The 17301-nt window shown below is 58.9% G+C and overlaps 1 protein-coding gene across 2 annotated transcripts; it reads right to left on the reverse strand.

Annotated features, from left to right (window-relative positions):
• Window positions 1-1272: 1272 nt before the first annotated feature.
• On the reverse strand, window positions 1273-17041 carry FADS3 (fatty acid desaturase 3). 2 transcript variants are annotated; one of them, XM_027959463.2, is made up of 12 exons: window positions 16679-17041; window positions 7622-7732; window positions 6996-7193; window positions 6269-6370; window positions 6020-6142; window positions 5698-5758; window positions 5128-5204; window positions 4559-4656; window positions 4118-4214; window positions 3901-3980; window positions 3603-3728; window positions 1273-2314 (listed from the first exon to the last, which is right to left on the reverse strand). In XM_027959463.2, the coding sequence occupies exons 1-12, from the start codon at window positions 16883-16885 to the stop codon at window positions 2263-2265; spliced, it is 1332 nt and encodes a 443-aa protein (XP_027815264.1). In that variant the 5' UTR covers window positions 16886-17041; the 3' UTR covers window positions 1273-2262. The 2 variants fall into 2 exon arrangements, with proteins under 2 accessions (XP_027815264.1, XP_027815265.1); XM_027959464.2 differs by lacking the exon at window positions 7622-7732.
• Window positions 17042-17301: the final 260 nt, after the last annotated feature.

The raw sequence follows: 17301 nt of genomic DNA on the forward strand, positions 1-17301 counted from the left end.
CACGACCTGCTCCACATTGGTGCAGCTATTCCAGGTGCCCCTGGGTGGAGCTGCAGGATCAGCGTTCCTGCTGGGGGCGGGGCGCGTGCAGGGGCGCGTGCTCACCCTGAGTCTGCTGCTGCTGCTGCTGCTAAGTCGCTTCAGTCGTGTCCTACTCTGTGCGACCCCACGGACTGTAGCCTACCGGGCTCCTCCATCCATGTGCTAGTATTTCCCTGATAAGGGCATCAGGGTCGCTATAGGAAAGGCACTGGCCATCTGCCCTGGGGGGCTACCATCCCAGGGCCACAGGGCATCAGGAGTCAGCCGGAGAACAAACAGCCTGGGCAGGGGCCCTGAAAGTGGGACTTATTTTCAAGGACAAAACAGGCTGGGAGGCTTGTCCCAGGTGAGAGCTTGTGATGGCCCCAGGGCCACGGATTGTACACATTTTTAAGATAAATGGCTCCGCCCTGTTGCTGCAGGCTCTCAGCAAAAAGCCTTCCACAGGTATCTCTTCTGTCACCCTAGGAGGTCACACTACCATTCCAAGAGACTGCATAACTTCCCCAAGGTCACAGCCTGGAGTCCAGGACTTTCCCTCCTGGCTGCCCACTCAAGAGAAAAGCTGGACACAGTGTGGAGTGCGTCAGGGTGAGACTGGAGGTCCAGGGAAAGACTGAACAAGAACCTGCCCCCTTCCACTTCCTGTTGGGAACCCAGTCTGGGGCCCTGGGGACAAACAGTGGGGGGCAATCCTGCAGCTGGTGGGGAGACTCCAGCCCCTGGGCCAGGAAGTCCCTCAGAGAATCCTAGCTCAGCGTTTCCTTTTTTTTCTCAATCTGCTGACACTTCTTCTAATGAAATCTTCCACTCGGTTTGGAGCTGCTGAGCAGAGGGGTCCAGCAGCCTGGCTCTCCCTCCCTCCCACCTTCAGGAATCCCCCCCCAAAAGTGTCCAGACACCACAGGCCCAGGCCAACACCCATTTTCCAGATGAGGAGCCCAAGGCTCAGTGAAGGACCACGCCTTGTTCTCAGACTCCAGGGACAGAAAGAGCCCATTCCAGGGGTCTTTGGGCTTCCAGGTGTCTCAGACAGTAAAGAATCTGCCTGCAATTGAAACCTGGGTTCAATCCCTGGGCCAGAAAGAACCCCTAGGGAAGAGAACGGCTACCCATTCCAGTATTTTTGCCTGGAGGATCCCATGGACAGAGAAGCCTGGTGGGCTACAGTCCATAGGGTCACAGAGACAGATACAACTGAAGCAAAATTAATACACACACACACAGGGGTCCTGCTTGAATGGTTCACTGCAGCAGCTGGAAACCAGCACCAGGTCCCGGGCAGACATGGGGCAGGGGAGATCCCGATCACCTCCTGTGGACCCGCTCACTGCTGTGATGCCAGGCATACTTCTGAGCTCAGCAGCAGACCCCTGCCAGTGGCCCTCTAAGGCCCCTCGGCCATCAGGCCAATGCAGATGCCGGACAGGGGTGCCTCCTGCGATCTGGGGGTGCCCGCATACATGGCCCTCGGCCCCCGTCTGTCGCCAGTCTCTTGTTTAATCACTACGTCTAGTCTGTTTCTGCAACCCTATCCCACCAGGCTCCTCTGTCCGGGGGATTTCCCAAGCAAGAATACTGCAGTGGCTTGCCAATTCCTTCTCCAAGAAATCTTCTCGACCCAGGGATTGAACCTGTGTCTCCTGCACTGGCAGGCGGGTTCTTCACCACGGAGCCGCCAGGGAAGCCTCCCTATCCAGCTATGCAAAGGAGTAAAGTGGGATGAGCCTGGAGTGAACTACCAAGGTTGCTGGTGACTGGGTGAAGAACAGGAAGGGACCAGGCCCTCAGGGCATCTGAGCCCGGGGCAGATGCCAGCTCCCTGACCCAGAGCAGAGGTCAACTCGGAAAGCCACCATCCACCACCACCCCCTCTCACCTCCCAACACCCTGATGGCCCAAGGACCTGAACTCCAGTCCCAAAATCCATGCAAATATCTACTCCGTAACATACCTGGGTTTGTTTTTATATAAAAATAACATTTTCCCCCTAAATTTTTGCTCTAGGAAAACACGTCACGCTCACTGTGTCTTTATACACTATGCCCCTGGCCCTGGTCCTAGTGGGTCTAGAGCCATGGTCGCAGGGCTGTGGAGCAGACCGAGAGGGGCCCCAAGAGAACAAACAGGGCCTCCAGCCTGAGGCAGGGCGAGGTGGGGCAGGTGAGGAAGCCTGTCTGGGTGGCTTGGTGGCTGCTGGGGCCCCGGGCGCTGCGGTCATCACTGGTGGAGGTAGGCTTCCAGCCACACATTGCCAGACTTCTTCAGGGACCTGGGTGGTGGGGGTAGGGAAGATATGAGGGACTCAACTGCAAGATATTAACCTCTCCCCCCCCCCCCCCACGATGATGAGTGTGAGCGGAGATGGGCAGGCAGCTGGGGTGGGGCTGCAGGGGAGGACTGGGAGAGGCAGCTACACTCTCATTAACTGCAGTGGAACCTAGACCTTGGGTGGGAGGGGAAAGGGCCCAGGCCACGTCCAGCCAGGAACCAGGTGGGTCTGTCCCCCCTCTCCTGGCTCTCTCTGTCACTTCCTCCTGCTGAGCCCTGTGACCCAGAGATTTGTAAGGCATGGAATGTGCCCACCACCAGCCTGATTCAGGTTGGGGGGAACCAGAAGCATCAATAACTTGCTAGAAAAACCCTGCGCCAGGTGTTTGAAAGGGGCCAGGCCAAGAGGCAGGGGCTTCGAGGATCAGGCTGGGAAGGGTGATGAAGGAGGAATTCAAACACCAGTAGAGAAGGAAGGGCCTCAAAGTAAAGGGAACAGCCTGTGCTAAGGCACGCAGGTGGAAGAGCTCTGGCTGAGACTCTGGCCTCTGTTCCCGTCAAGGCTACCACCAGGGCCGAGCCCGGTCACCCCTGAACAGCTGCAGGAACACCACTCTGCTCTTCCTGCCCCATCAGTATGTTCCCGCAGTCAGAGCATCCTTCCAAAATCCAAGTCCTGTGTACCCCTCCTCCCCTCAGTGGCTCTCCCACCATCTAGCATACTCTTGCCTCAGGGCCTTTGCACGGTTATTCCCCGGCCCCAGACATGCTGCCCCCAGATGTCTCTTCGGCCAGCCCTCTCCCTTCCTCCTTGTCTCTGCTAACATGTTGCCTTCTTACCACCCACCCTGCCACCCAACTAAAAATTGCATCTCTGCCTGGTACCCCCCATTTCCTCTCCTGTACCCACCCAAAGGTTTTGTGGTTTTGCTTTGTTTTTTGTTGAAGCACTTCTCCCTTTCTCGCATTTTGTCATTTACTTATTTTCTGTAATTAACTGCTTGTTTTCCGTTTCCCCCTGCTTGGATGTCAGCTCCAGGAAGGCAGGGATGTTGGGAAGTTCTGCTCACTGATGAGGACCGGGCCTGGGCCTGTGTGTGAGTGGACATTGGGAAGGACGGGGGTGGGGTCACAGCCAAGGGCAGAGAGGCTGATGGGAAAGGCCCTGAATGCCAGCTCCCAGAGAGGAACCTGCAAGAACTCAAGAGAGCCAGGTGGGTGCTCAGGGAGTGGCTGACGGGCCCCAGGGGTGGGGCCCCGGGGAGCCACCATGAGCGGAGGGCCCTTACCTGACAATGTCCACCAGGGCAGTGAGGAAGGGCTTCACCTCGTAGCTGAGGCCGTGCTTGGCGCACAGGGCCTTGACCAGCGGGGCCACCCTGCGATAGTTGTGCCTCGGCATCGTGGGGAAGAGACTGGAGAAAACAGTGCCTTGGTACCCCCGGACCCGTGCACCACCTCTCCCAGGCCCTCCGGGAAGTCCAGGACAGGTGTCTTGGCCTCCCCCGGAGTAGATGGGACATGGGGACTCAGGCCTCACTCCCACCCCCATGGCGCCCCCCACCCCGCCCCAGGGTCTGCGCTCACTGATGCTCAATCTGGAAGTTGAGGTGTCCGCTGAACCAGTCGATGAAGAGTGAGGGCTCCACGTTGCAGGTGGCTGCCAGCTGCCAGGAGCAGGCGGGGCATGGGTGAAGGGGCTGGCACAGAGTGCCAACCCCACGGCAGCCCCATCAGCCCCCCATTCCTCCCAGCTGGGGACCCCACCCCTACCCCCTGGATGGGCCCCACCCCGGCTGCCCACCTGAGAGCTGGCCCAGTCCCGGTGCTTCTCATGGCCAATCTCCCTGGGGATATGGTTCATCTGTGTGATCCACACGAACCAGTGGCTCTCCAGGACCCTGTGAGAGGAGGTTCAAGGCACTGCCACACATCCTGCTGACCACTCAGGCTTCCCCATCTGTACTGTGGGCCTCAGCTTTCCCATCTGTACTACAGGATTGCAACTCCTCCCCACTGGTGTTTCAAGCAGTCAAGTGGTGTGGAGGCCATGCCAGGCTGAGCCCCAAGCAGCCCTACTCAAGAGGGTGGACACCCCAGACAGCTTCCCTGAGACCCGCCACCCCATGGATGCTGCCACTCAACAGCCCAGGGAGACAGTACTGCTGTCCCCATTCTGCAGATGGAAACACTGAGGGCTGTGGTCAGGGTGCTCTGCTGCTTGTCATGCCGAACCTGGCCATACCTGACAGCCACAAAGAGGAGCAGCGCCCCAGGAATGCCATAGAAGGGGACGTAGGACAAGAGGAAGCGGGCGTAGAAGCTGGCGGCCCAGAGCAAGTCCTGTAGAGGAGGGAGGAGGAGGGGGAGGCCGCAAGGCAGCCGGGAGGGGGAGCTGGGGTCATCCCCATCCTTTCGGCTCGATGTACCTCGGACGGGCACATCACCACCCCTTCTCTGGGCCTGGGTTTCTCGGCCAGGTAAGGGGACAAGTCCTCGCCCTGCCAGCCTCACAGGGCTGACCATGGATGATGTGCAAGGGTGTGGGATGAAGGAAGCCTTGCCCAGAAGACAAATACCCGGCAGAGGGGGTCCAGAGGGGCCCCGCCCTCATCTCTCACTGTGAGAGACGCACACCACACCCTGTGCACACGCTGACCTGGCAACCACACACGCACACACTCACTCCCCCTGCTCTCGAGCACACGTGTTCCACATCACTACACGCACACCTGTTTGCAGTGGTGTCCCCGACACCCCACCTTCCTCCACCACAGCTGTATGCCCGGGGGAGCCGGCAGGGCCCCCGCTCACCGTCCACTGCATGCACACCAGCATGTAGGCCAGATTTTCCACTTCGAAGTTCACCAGCGTGAGCAGCGGCGGGCCGACTGCAAGGAGGGGCATGAGGGGGGCTCAGGGGCAGGTTGGGGGTGCAGAGTAGGCCAGCCAGAGGGAGGGGGAGGGGGCTCTGTTCCTCCAGGGGGCCTGGAGGCTGGTCCCACCCAGCTGGGATGAGCCTGCATCACCCACAAGGCCTCGTCCTCACTCAGGCCCTCGGTATCTGAGCCTTTCAAGGCTGGTCCTTGCCTCACCGCCTCCCCCATGCCCTTTCTGCAAGTTGGCACCAGCCTGATATAACCCCACCTGCCCTAGGGCTTGGGATGCCCTGACCGAGGGCGGGAAGGAACTCTGAAAGCCGCAGCCAGGGCTGTGACCGCCTCTGACCAGAAGGCACCCCAGTGGAGGGAAGGGCTAGGGCAGAGGAAGGCCGCATGGGCTGCAGGCTGGGGCAACCAGAGACGTGCAGTGGACAAGGCAGGCCCCGGCGTAGTCCCCACCCCATCCGTGCTCCCACCCCCAGGAGGACAAGGGTACACTCACTCAGGAAAAAGTACAGGTGCTGGTGGTTGTAGGGCAAGTATCTGCGCTTCTTCTTGCCGTACTGTGGGGATACAGGCGGCCTGTTGGGGAGGGCGGCTCTCCAGGCCCTCCTTGGCCCTGGCAGCGCCAGGGGGCTGGCTGGGCCAAGAGGCCAAGGCAACTCTGGATTCTAGCCACTGGGAGGTGGGGAGGGGGCACTCTGGGGACAGGGGCTCTGCCTAGAACTAGATAGAGTAGGGGGTGGGGCGACCGCGGGGCTGGGGGGGTCTGGGGCCACCAGGTTTCCGCTGCAGGCCCGGCCTGAGCGTGTCCCCCCACACACCTCGATGGACGATTCCCCCAAAAGGAAGACAGGCGCCACAGTCACGTCCGGGTCCTTGTGGAAGATGTTGGGCTTCGCGTGGTGCTGGAAGTGGCGGAAGTTCCACCAGTGCGCAGAGAAGCCCTGCGGGGGAGTGGGCTCTCAGGGGTGGGGCCGGGTCACGCCCACCTCCCCACGCGGCCACGCCCACCTCCCATGCAGCCCCGCCCCCACTCGCCCCTGTGGCCCACCATCCGCCCCCACCCTCACCTTCAGCTGCCCCATCACAAACTGCTGGGCCAAGTGGTTCCATCGGGAATTCCTGAAGATGGACGTGTGGCCCAGGTCGTGCTGCAGACACCAGCTCTGGGCCTGGGGAGACGCAGGGTCCGGGGCTGTGGCCGGGAGCTGCCGGGGGTCCAGCCCGGAGCCCTGGCCAGCCAGCCCTCCCAGCTCACAGGGCACCCCCACAGCTGGCGTCCCACTCTAGACCCTAGTGGGCCAGCCTCTTTTGTTTTTTTTTAATTTGGTTTTTATTTTCTGGCTGCCTGGCATGGCATATGGAATCTTAGGTCCTCTACCAGGGATTGAACCTGCACCCCCCTGCATTGGAAGTGCCGAGTCTTAACCACTGGACTGCCGGGGAAGTCCCCAGAGTCCTCTTTTAAGAGACAAGGACAGCTGAGCTTGGGAGGTCCAGGGGCTGCAAGACTGTCATGGAGCTGCAGGCAGCAGCCTTCCAGCTCTGGACCCTGGGCTCCCTGCGAGGTACTAAGTAAAGAGCTTCCTTAGTTCATTTAAAATGAAGCTGGACTTATAGGGCCTCTGGCTGGTCATTCTTTGTTTGCAGACAAAGAAAGAAACAAATGTTTTGTTTGCTGCAGTGTTTCTTGTTTGCTGGTCAATGTGTGCTTTCAGCAGACATTTCCCAAGTGCCCGCGTGTGCCAGGCCACGGCTGTTGTCAGTCTAGGTGTCTGCAAGACAGCACTGGGTCACCTGGGAGACGGCCAGGATGAGGGCGGCCAGGGTGCTGGGCAGCCAGCCGGGGCCGAGCAGGTAGATCATGAGCCAGGCGAGCACCTCCATGGCCAGGATGTGGCCCAGCAGGAGACCAAAGAAGGCGGGCTTGGCTTCAAACAGCTTCATGTCCTCAACCGCTTGGCGCAGGGCTCGGAAGTCCTCGATCAGCTGGGTCTGCCGGGGCGGAACAGCTGATCAGCTGAGGAAGCGAGGGAGGCCCCCCATTCCCACCCTCCATCCCCCCAACCCTCGTCTTCCGGGCAGCCCTCCATAGCCACTCCTCCTAGGGTCCAAGGGGTGTGGCCAAAGGGGATGGAGTGCCCAGCTTGGGGTTCCCCCATCCCCACAAAAGGTGTGGGGAGCCTGGGAAGCAAGGAAAACCCTTAGAGCTCAGTTCATCTAAATCCTCATCACAGATGGGGATGCAGGGCCCAGAGCAAGGAAGGGGGTCTGCCTGGAGTCTCCCAGGAAATGCTGGTGCAGGCGTCCCTACAGCAACTGTCCGCTCAGGAGGGCTGGCAAACCATGAAGCTGTTACCAGCAATGCCCCCATTCTTCCAGCCCCACACGAGGGGCTTAGCCTCCACCAGGGCCCTGCTCACATTCTGGGGTCCATCCTGGCTGGGCTCCTCTGGGGCCAGCTCTCCAATCAGGAGAGGCTGCAGGAACTTGCGCACAAAACTGAGGTCCTGGTGGAAGGCGTGGAAGGCATCCTGAAGGAGAGCAGGGAGTCAGGTAGACAGACAGACAGACAGCTGGGGCAACACCCAGAGGCAGCAGGCAGAAGCAAAGCACAAGGGCTGCTGATGGAAGGGCAGAATAGGCAGGCAGGCAGGCAGGCAGCTAGTTGTTCATTAGTTACAACTGAACGACGGTCAGCCTTGCCCATGAGTCCTCCCTGGTCCTGCCCAGGCCCTGGGTGCCCTGCTTTCGTACCCCTCGCCTACTGGGCTCCAGCTGCTTCACTCTGCCATGGGGCCTTTCCCCAAACTTGGTTGGGTGTTTTAAAATCTGGATTTACAGAAAGTTTTCCCTGGAACACTCTGCTTCCGTTCATGAAAGGGTTTGACTTTTCCAAAAAAGATTGCGGGAAAGCTTTCTTGAAGTCACAAGCTTTTCTACTGGGTCACAAATGTCAGATCTACCAGCTTTTACAAACATAAGCAGTGAGTAACGTGGGAGTGAGGAAACTGGCAATTGATGACCACTGGGCCACCAGGAGAAAAAAAAAAATCCACCGAAGACCACACAGCCTGAAGATGCTCGAACAGTTAAACTTATCTAATTTGAAAAGCAGGAGGGCAAAATAAGTTTTTTTTTAAAAAATACATAAGTTTAATAAACAATCTAACATTCCTGTTATTCTCTCTAATGGTGGCGGGGGGTGGGAACAGGATGCAAAGCAGAAGGGGTTAGAGGAAGAGAGAGACCTCAAGCAAGATAAAGGGCCGAGGGATAAAGATAAAGAGGAGAGGGACTGGTCAGGAAGTGACCCCCACTGCTAATGCTTGGCAGCGCTGAACTGTGAGTAAACTTGAACGTCACACCTGCGGCTCAGACTTCCTGATCTAGCCCTCATGTCCTTGGCTCATTGTCGTTCACAAACGGGTTTTTATCCTTGGACTTGCAGAGGCTCTCTGAGTGAGCCAGCCCCAGCTGACCAGCAGCCTGGACGGTAGAAGCAGTGTCTGGGGCCAGTTGGGATGGGGATGTCCCCAGGAAGGTGACTGCTGGCTGCTATTGTCCTCTTGCTAATGAGCCTAGCAGCACCTGGTGGGTGTTCCAACAGCCAGGCAGGCCCCTTGCAGTTACTGCACAACAGCCTCCACACCATCCTATGCCGGGCTCAGAAGAACCTCAGGCCCCTTCAGCCCCCACCTAGAGGCTGCACCTGCAGGACTCACCTGAGGGTGAATCCTTGTTAGCTATTCTCCCCTCCTGGCCCAGAGCAGCCTGAGGACCTGGGGGCTCCGAGGGTGTAGCTTCTGGAATAACCTAGGTCCTTGGAAAGGCTGGCTTGGGGCCCCTCCTTGGAGCTCACGTAGGGGACGGGGCTGTATTGGTATAGATCTGTCTCCAGGGAAAAGCTCTGATGGGGGGGGGGGCAGCACCCCTGGGAGACAGGGGGTCGAGGGGAGACTTGGCCCCCCAGGAAGCTGCCAGGGCCCTGGTTACCTGGGGACCAGTGTTGGCCGGGGAGCTAAGAGGAAGATTGCTCCTGTGCTTGGCTGACCCTGCTTACAGTGACCCCGAACGAGTCTGTTCTCCTGCCTGGAACTAGGCAAATCCAGGGGGCAAATCCAAGGGATGAGACTCCAGACCTTTCTGGCTCTAGAACCAAGAGCATTAACTTTTTTTTTCTTTTTAATTATAGTCAAACATACATAAAATTGACCATTTTCACCATTTCGAAGTGTACAGTTCAGTGGCATTTAATGTATTCACTTGTTGGGCAACCATCCCCGCCATCCATCTCCAAAACTTCTTCACCTACCTCGGCTGGAAGTCTGTCCCCATGAAACACTACCTCCCAATTTCTACCTCTCCCAGCCCTCAGAGCTCAGTTGATTAAGAATGCGCCGGCAGTGCAGGAGACCCCAGATCGATTCCTAGGTCAGGAAGACCTGCTGGAGAAGGGATAAGCTACCCACTCCGGTTTTCTTGGGCTTCCCTTGTGGCTCAGCTGGTAAAGAATCCGCCTGCAATGTGGGAGACCTGGGTTTGATCCCTGGGTTGGGAAGATCCCCTGGAGAAAGGAAAGGCTACCCACTCCAGAATCCTGGCCTGGAGAATTTCCACGGACTGTACACTCCATGGGGTTGCAAAGAGTCAGCCACAACTGAGTGACTCACTTCACAGCCTCCAAAAACCATAGGTACTGCTCTGTGAATTCCCTGGTGGTTCAGTGGTTAGGACTTTATGCTTCCACTGCACAGGGCACAGGTTCAATCCCTGGTCAGGAAACTAAAGTCCTGCAAGTCATGCAGCTCGGCCAGAGGGGAAAAAAAGAGAAAGAATTGACACTTAGAAGAGGAATCATATAGTCTGTGTCACTGACTTGTCATTTAGCATAATGTCTTCAAGGTTCATCCATGTGTAGCATGTCAGAACTTCCTTCTGTTTTAAGCCTGAATGAGCGTTGACTCTGATTCTCATTTCCTCTGAAACCCCCGTGGTGGTGCACGGAGCCCACATACAAACAGGCACGCGGCACGCTCACAAAGGGTGTAACCACCGAGGCTCACAGGTGTCACAGAAATTCAGTGCCACGAGTGTGTGTCTCTACACAAGCAGACACCACCACCAACCCACGAAGGCTCACAGCCACGCTCGGGAACAATGCGCACAGGCAGTCACTCGGACACCCAGAGAGACACAGCCTGGCACACACACACAGCAGACGTGTGTCCTGTGGCTCCAGCCTCAGGATGTCCACCCTCCCAGCCCTGCTCTCTCCTGACCTCTGAGTCTGTTCTGGGGCCACCCTAGCACCTGGCAGACCCCAGATGCTCTGGGGCCACGCTCTTGAGCTGAGCCGCTGGGGCAGCAGGTCACCTCCCCGACTCCTTTCCCCTCGCTCGGGTGTACCCAAGCCTGGCTTGGAGATGCCCCGAGGAAGAGGCCACAGCCAGGCCCACCCAGAAGACCTCCAGCCAAGTGTGTCCCTTACAGTGAGTAGGGAAGGGGTGAGCCCCCTCAGGTCCAGGTGGGAATATCCCGGAGCTCACAGACAAGTCTCCACCTGATGGGTGGGAAGGGAGCGCTGCGGTAGGTCCTGGGAAAGCAGCTCAGGTTCCTGGGGCTGGGTTGGGCACTCCAGAGCCTACACTTCTTGCAGTCTGAGTATCAACACAGTAGGTCCCTGGCTTCAGACCCAAACCTCGGCAAACAGTTTTTTGTTTTTTGTTTTTCCTGCACTATTGGCTGGGGCCGTGTGACCCAGTCCTCTTTGGCCTCTGTTTAAACATTCAAGAATCTCAATGGGCAAAAGACTCAGAGAGGTTGAGCCACTTACCCAAGGTCACACAGCTCCATCTGATGAAGGCTGGGCCAGAACTTGGTCTGCCTGTAAAATGGTGCTTGTGGCCACTCCCCGGTCAGAGGGGAGGCAGTGGGTCTTCTAGGTGGGGGCAGGGGGTCCTCATCATGAGGCTGGTCACCATCCTGAGTAACCAAGGATCTGGCTGCTCAGAGGCCAGGGTGTGGGGGTCAGGAAGGTGGTCCTGGCATTTCTGGGGCTGCACTGACCAAATCTCAGGGCACTGCAGGAGGTCCCAGCCTTACACTGCGCCTCCCCACCCCCCGCCCCCAGTGCATCTGGAAACATCTTCTCAGAGGCATGGGTGCAAACCCTGTGACTTTCCCCCAAGGAGGTGGCAATTGAGGCCTCTCACTAGTTCTTGGAACAGACTTGGGTGAAACTTCTAGAATTAAAATGGTGTCTCTAAACATAGACTGCAGGTGGCAGGGACAGGCCCTGTTCACAGCGGTGGCCTCAGAGCCCTGCACAGAGCAGGCGCAGGATGGCAGGTGTGAATGTGTGGCCAAGAGCCGACCCCCACAGCCCACCAGACGGGGGTCTGAACCATTTGCTGGGGAGGGAACAGAGGCTCCGAGTGGTGGGCCCACCTCCCCAGAGTCTGCAGTGGCAGAGCAGGGATTCAAATCCAGGGATCTCCTGTGAGGTCCACGTCCTCCCAGGGCACAGCTCCCACCCAGCCCTGCCTCAGTCCCTGGAAGCCTCAGAGTGGCCCCCTGCCCAGGCCCCCAGCCCCACCTTGAACTCCAGGGAGCAGCTGGTTAAGGGCAGGCATGGGGAGACTCAGGAGGCAGCCTGCAGAGGGTAGGAGCCAAGTCATTTATGAGCCACGCCAAGCCGTGGAACCACAGACAAGATCACACCCCTTCTCCAGCCTGTACTTTGTCGTCAGTAAATCAGGAATCACTCGTGCCCATCTCGTGGGGCTGCCGGAGGACTGAGTCAGTGCAGGTAAAGCACTGGGAAGGGGCCCGGCGTCCAGTCCCCGTGGCCTCAGCTGCCTTTCACCTAGGTCCACCCAGAGATCCAGGCCCGCAGGCAGGAGGCAGGAGGGCGGAGGTGCGCCCTGCTGGTCACGTTCTGGGCAGCCTGAGGCAAGGAAGCAGGACACCTTCCACCCCAAAGATAAGGTGGAGGCGGGGAGCATTTCTGATTACTTCTTCAAAGAATCTGGAATGTTCCAGATCAGGAAAGGGGTGGAGCAGCTGGGGGCTCAGGTGGCCTGGGTCTGCTCCTCTTAACCTCAGCTCAGGAGGCTCCAGTGGCTTGTGAGGATGGGGGAGGACACACTCAGGAATTCGTGTCTCCCTCCCTCCCTTTCGAGTGGGAAGATTCGAAAGGAGAGCCGGATCTCACTCCCAGTGGCCAGATGCTCCTTCCAGTCAATGGGGAGGCACTATCAGTATCCCCATTTTATAGATGAGGAAACTGAGGCCAAAGGGCACACAGCTCTGGACATGAGTATCCAACTCCTGCCCAAGCAGCAGTGTCTTGCTCAACGGCAGATGCCCCCAGGAAGTTGCCCATATCCCCCCCAGCACCCCTGGTGTCCCTGGTGATGAGTGTGGTGGCCTGGGAGGGGGCAGTCTCCTCCACCCAGCACCCTTGGCCTCACAGGTGCCACTGACCCAGCTGTGACATGAAGTGGACCCCTGGGTCCTCTCTCCACCACTGAGTTCTGGTTCTCTCCCGCTGCTGTTTCCTGAGAAACCCATGGCTGCCGCTTGGGCATCCTTAGAGGAAATGTAGACAGGCTCCCAGGGTGCTTAGGCTGCTAGCATCCCCACATTCCTGCCCAGCACCGCACAATCCTGACACCTCCCCAAGGCACTGTGACCCCCCATCCCCCCACCGCCCAGCTCCACCAGGGGCCTGGGCGGGTGGGGACACGGCAGAAAACGTCTACAGAGCCCAGAGAGGGCGAGCTTCACAGGCAGTGGCCATTAGGCAGCTTTCAAGGCAGTCAGCGTGGTAGAGGAAGCAGAGCGTGGGCGCCAGGACCAGGTCATCTGAGTCCCCGGCCAGCCCCTCTCTCCGGCCCCACTCTCACTCCAGAGCCTCAGATCTGCTCAGACCTGCCCCTACTCAACTCCCAGACACAAACCCCAACTTCCAAGCCCAAGGACAAAGGTCCTGCCCTTTGAGGGTTCCAAGAAGGTCCCTTTAAATCACCCATATTCAGCCTCAGTCTCCTCATCTGCAAAATGGACTAACACTGGGATCACCTCTGAAGTTTGTTGTCTGAATACCACCCGGAGTTAGATCCTAATGGTTCCCATTGGTGCCCCTGAGCCCAGCATCACCTGCCCTCTCCCCTGGACACACCTGCACCTCAGGGCCCAGGTGAATGGCCACCTCTTCCAAGTGGCTTCCCCTGGCAGGGCTGGCGGGGAGGTCCCTATCATCTGTTAACCCCTCCCTCTTCTCCTGGGAGGCTCTGCCTTCCCCTTCCTCACTAGGGATCCTTTAAAAATGTATCGATATGTCAGATTCCCCTGTCTTCTCTGTTCTGCCCTGCATTCTCCCCTTAGAATAAAACCAAAGTCCTGATTTCCCTGCTACCACCGGTCCTCATTGCTGGCCCTTCTCACTGCTTGGCTCCGGCAATACCGATGGTCTTGCTATTCCCTGAACGCACAGAGTATGGCCCCACCTCTGAGCCTTCGCCCTAGCTGGTCCCTCTGCCAAGGAACACCCTCCTAGCAGATCTTCTTTCTGCTGCCTCATGCAGCACGAGGGATGAGAGTTCCCCAACTAGGGATCAGACCCGTGCCCCCTGCAGTGGAAGCGTGCAGCCTTAACCACTGGACTGTCAGGGAAGTCCCTCCCTGCAGATTTTCTGTTCATAGCTGTATCTTCAGAGGTTAGGTCAAGGTTTCGCACATGGGATATGCTTGCTGGTATCTGCTGTTGAATCTAGTGAGTCAATAATTGAAGAATGAATGAATGAATGAAATAAGCAGCTAAGGGGCAGTGGAGCAGGTGGTTAAGAGCATGGGCTGTGAATCCAAATCCGAGACCCATCACTTAATTTCAAGTCATTTTGCCCCTCTGAGTCTGTTTTCGCATCTGTAAAATGGAAATAATAACAGTACCTGTCCCATAGAGGTATCATGAGGATTCAAAGAGGGACTGTCTATAAATCAAGCGCTGAATTCGGAGCCTGGCACATAGTAGGTGCTCAGCACACAGCCCTGGTCAACTTATGACCAGCAGTGGCTGGGCCTTGCCGCTCCCTGGCTGGCTCCTGTAGTCTCAGACCGCCTATGACTCTTAGACAAACCTGGCTCCGGGCCCAGAGCACTCTCCCCAGGGTCCCCGGTTTTGTATCCCAGGACGGCCACAAGCTGACTTCATGGCGCAGGAACTCTGGGAATTTCCTGGCAGGAAGGCTTCTGTGGCCTGAACAGGAGAACAGCTGATGGGCGGCAGGGGCTGGTAAGAGGTGGCTGCGGGAACACAGCCCCTGCGACACGGCTACCCCACCCCCACCAATGCTCCAGGGCAGGGGCTGGGGTGCCGGGGGCCCTGGGTGGTCTGAGCCCTACTCTGCTCTGTGGGCTCACCACAGACAAAAACTGGGGTCCCCCACCCCCAATCTCCTCATAACCCCTTTGGCCTGAACAGACCAGGTATTGGTGGCAACTTAAGCCCAGGGTCTGGGGCCTCGGGAAAGCTAAGAGATGGCCTAACATCTCGCCCTGTTACAGACATGAATGAACCAAGGAGGGGGCGAGGTCATGGCTGTCTACTGCACCCTACAGTCTGCAGGGCACACTCACACTTATCAGCCGGCAACACACGCTGACTGGGAACAACTTCGTGGCAGCTGTGGGGCCGCAGAGTGGCAAAGGCACAGTTCCGCCCTCAGCTGGCTCACTGTCTGTCCCCGCTGTCCCCACTTTACAGATGAGGAAACGGAGGCTCACAGGAGTGACATGCCTGGTTCAAGGTCACTCAGAGCCTCCAATGGCAGAGCCAGTACATGGCCCCAGGGAACAGACAGCATGCTTTTTAATGGAAATGGGAAAACGGGCCCTGTTGGTGAGGAATCAGTGAGACAGCGGTCACGTGGGGTCTCAGGGTGTAGAGCTAAATGGATGATGGGGTTCCCACACAGGGAGGGTCCCCAGCATAGGCCTGGGCACCAAGCGGGAAAAAGTGATTCACAAACATTCTTCATCATCTTCCTCTCACCAGCCTCCATCCTGTCCGCCAGGTCAGAGATTGATAAAAGGCCAGGGTGGCCACCTCCAGGATACTGGAGGGGTGCCCAGCGCTCAGCCCAGGGGAGCAGGGAGGAGCTGCGGCTCCTTACTAACCCACCCCCGAACCCCGCCCCAACGCCCTGGCAGCAATGCACGTGTGTGTAACCACGCACACAAACACAGGCCTCATTCACACATGTATAGGCCTGGAGACGGTCACATACTCACCAGCCCTCACTCCCTGGCCACTGCGTGGCCCCCTGGCACTGTGCACAAGGGTTTGACTATCACCTTCTAGAGTTTCAGGAGATGTCTGATCCCTAATCTCTCAGCTTCCGGGGAAAGTCAGGAAGAGAGACTTTTTCCTTAAAAGAGTCCCGGGAAGATCACCCAACCCACAAGAGAAGGCAGTGGGCAGAGAGAAGGTGGTTCTGGCAGCAGGACCACTGACCCTGCTCAGACAGGACACAATCTCTTTTGTTATTTAAAGCCTCGCCAGTTAGAGATGCATCCCCTGGAATCTTGAAGAACTTCTTGGTGCCCAGGGTGACCAACCTAGAATTTGGGATGGTCAAGGACAGAGCATCAGGGCCCCAAGTCCTATTGTTTGGCTGGGGGCGGGAGTGGGGGCGGTCTGTAGAAAAAGGGGCTGGTGAGGAGTCTCACCCTGATGGCTCCTCTGCCAAATGGTCCCACTGGACAGGCCACATTCCTCCTTGACCAAAATGTCTTGACATAGCTGCGGAGGGGAAGCTGGGGTCCACAGGAGCCCGTCTGTTCCTGGGGTGACTGTGCTTTCCGAAGAGGCCCACCCAGCCTGACTGGCAAAATTCTCCCACACGCAGCTGCTAGCCCAGGAGAGGTGAGTCACTGCCCCTCAGAGCCATTCACAGCAGTTCCTGGGAAAGCCACAGACCTCTAGGCCCTGCCCAGGCTCTGCTGCCCTGCCTCCAGCCTCTGAGGGCACATCCTTGCCAGCCCCTAGGGAACCCGCCCTACCTCTGGCATCCAGCAAGCGCCCAGCATGAAGACCCCTCTCTAGGGGGACCCAGAACCAGAGGAACACCAGAGCACCAGGGAGCGCCCTCACCTAGGGCCAGCGCTCTCTGCCCGGACACACCCACCTCTGAGACCCCCCCTTCCTCCCACAGACATCTGCTGCAGCTCAGCCCCAGGACTGCTTTCGCCAGGCTGCGGTCTTCTCACTCTACATCAGGCCCCCGTCAGTCCCTCCCAACTCTGGGTCCCCCGTCATGGAGGTCAAAGGTCAGCGCGAGTAGGAAGGATGCTAAGCACCCACCCGGCTCCCACCCCGCGCCGCTCCCACCCGCGGTGGAGCAGGGGATGGTGCCCAGCGACCAGGCCCCAGCCGAGCACCGGGGCTCCACCCGGCCGGCAGTGGGCGGCCTTACCGTGGCGTCCTCGGCGCCGTGGTGGCCGATGAGGCGGCTGCCTCCCGGGTGTCGCTGTGCCCAGCGGCTGATGTCGTAGACGCGACGCTCAATCACCAGCCACTTGTCGCCTGGCAGGTTGTGCCGGCGGACCTGCTCCCAGCGGAGGGTGGGCAGCGGCGCCCCTCGCTGCGCAGGTTCCCAGTCTGGCTCCCCGACGCCGCCCATGGCTGCTTGCAAAAGTCCTCGCGAACCCGGGACCTCGCCGAGCAGAGACCCCGAGGGGAGCGAGGCAGCGATCGGAGACTGCCTCCGCCGCCACCCGCTGCTCCGCGGCCCCGCCCTGCCGCTGCGGCCTCCGTACGAGCGTGCGCCGGCCCGGCTGTCCGCGGGCAACTTTTCCCTGCCTTATAACCGCGCTGACAGCGCTCGCCTCACCCCCTCCCCGCGCCCCGGCCCCCGCCGCCGCCGCCCCAATCCCCGCGCAGCGGCTCGGCCCCCATTGGTTGCGCCGCTCGCCGGCGGGGCCGGCGGGGAGGGCGGCGTCGAGGCGGGCGCGCCCCGCCCGCGGGGCTCCGCGGCCACCACACCCCGGCCTGTGGGGGGCACCGGCGCAACCCCGCTCGTGCCGGGCGGGGCAGGGA

The sequence above is a fragment of the Ovis aries genome, chromosome 21, assembly GCF_016772045.2.
Source record: "Ovis aries strain OAR_USU_Benz2616 breed Rambouillet chromosome 21, ARS-UI_Ramb_v3.0, whole genome shotgun sequence".
Lineage (NCBI taxonomy): Eukaryota > Metazoa > Chordata > Mammalia > Artiodactyla > Bovidae > Ovis > Ovis aries.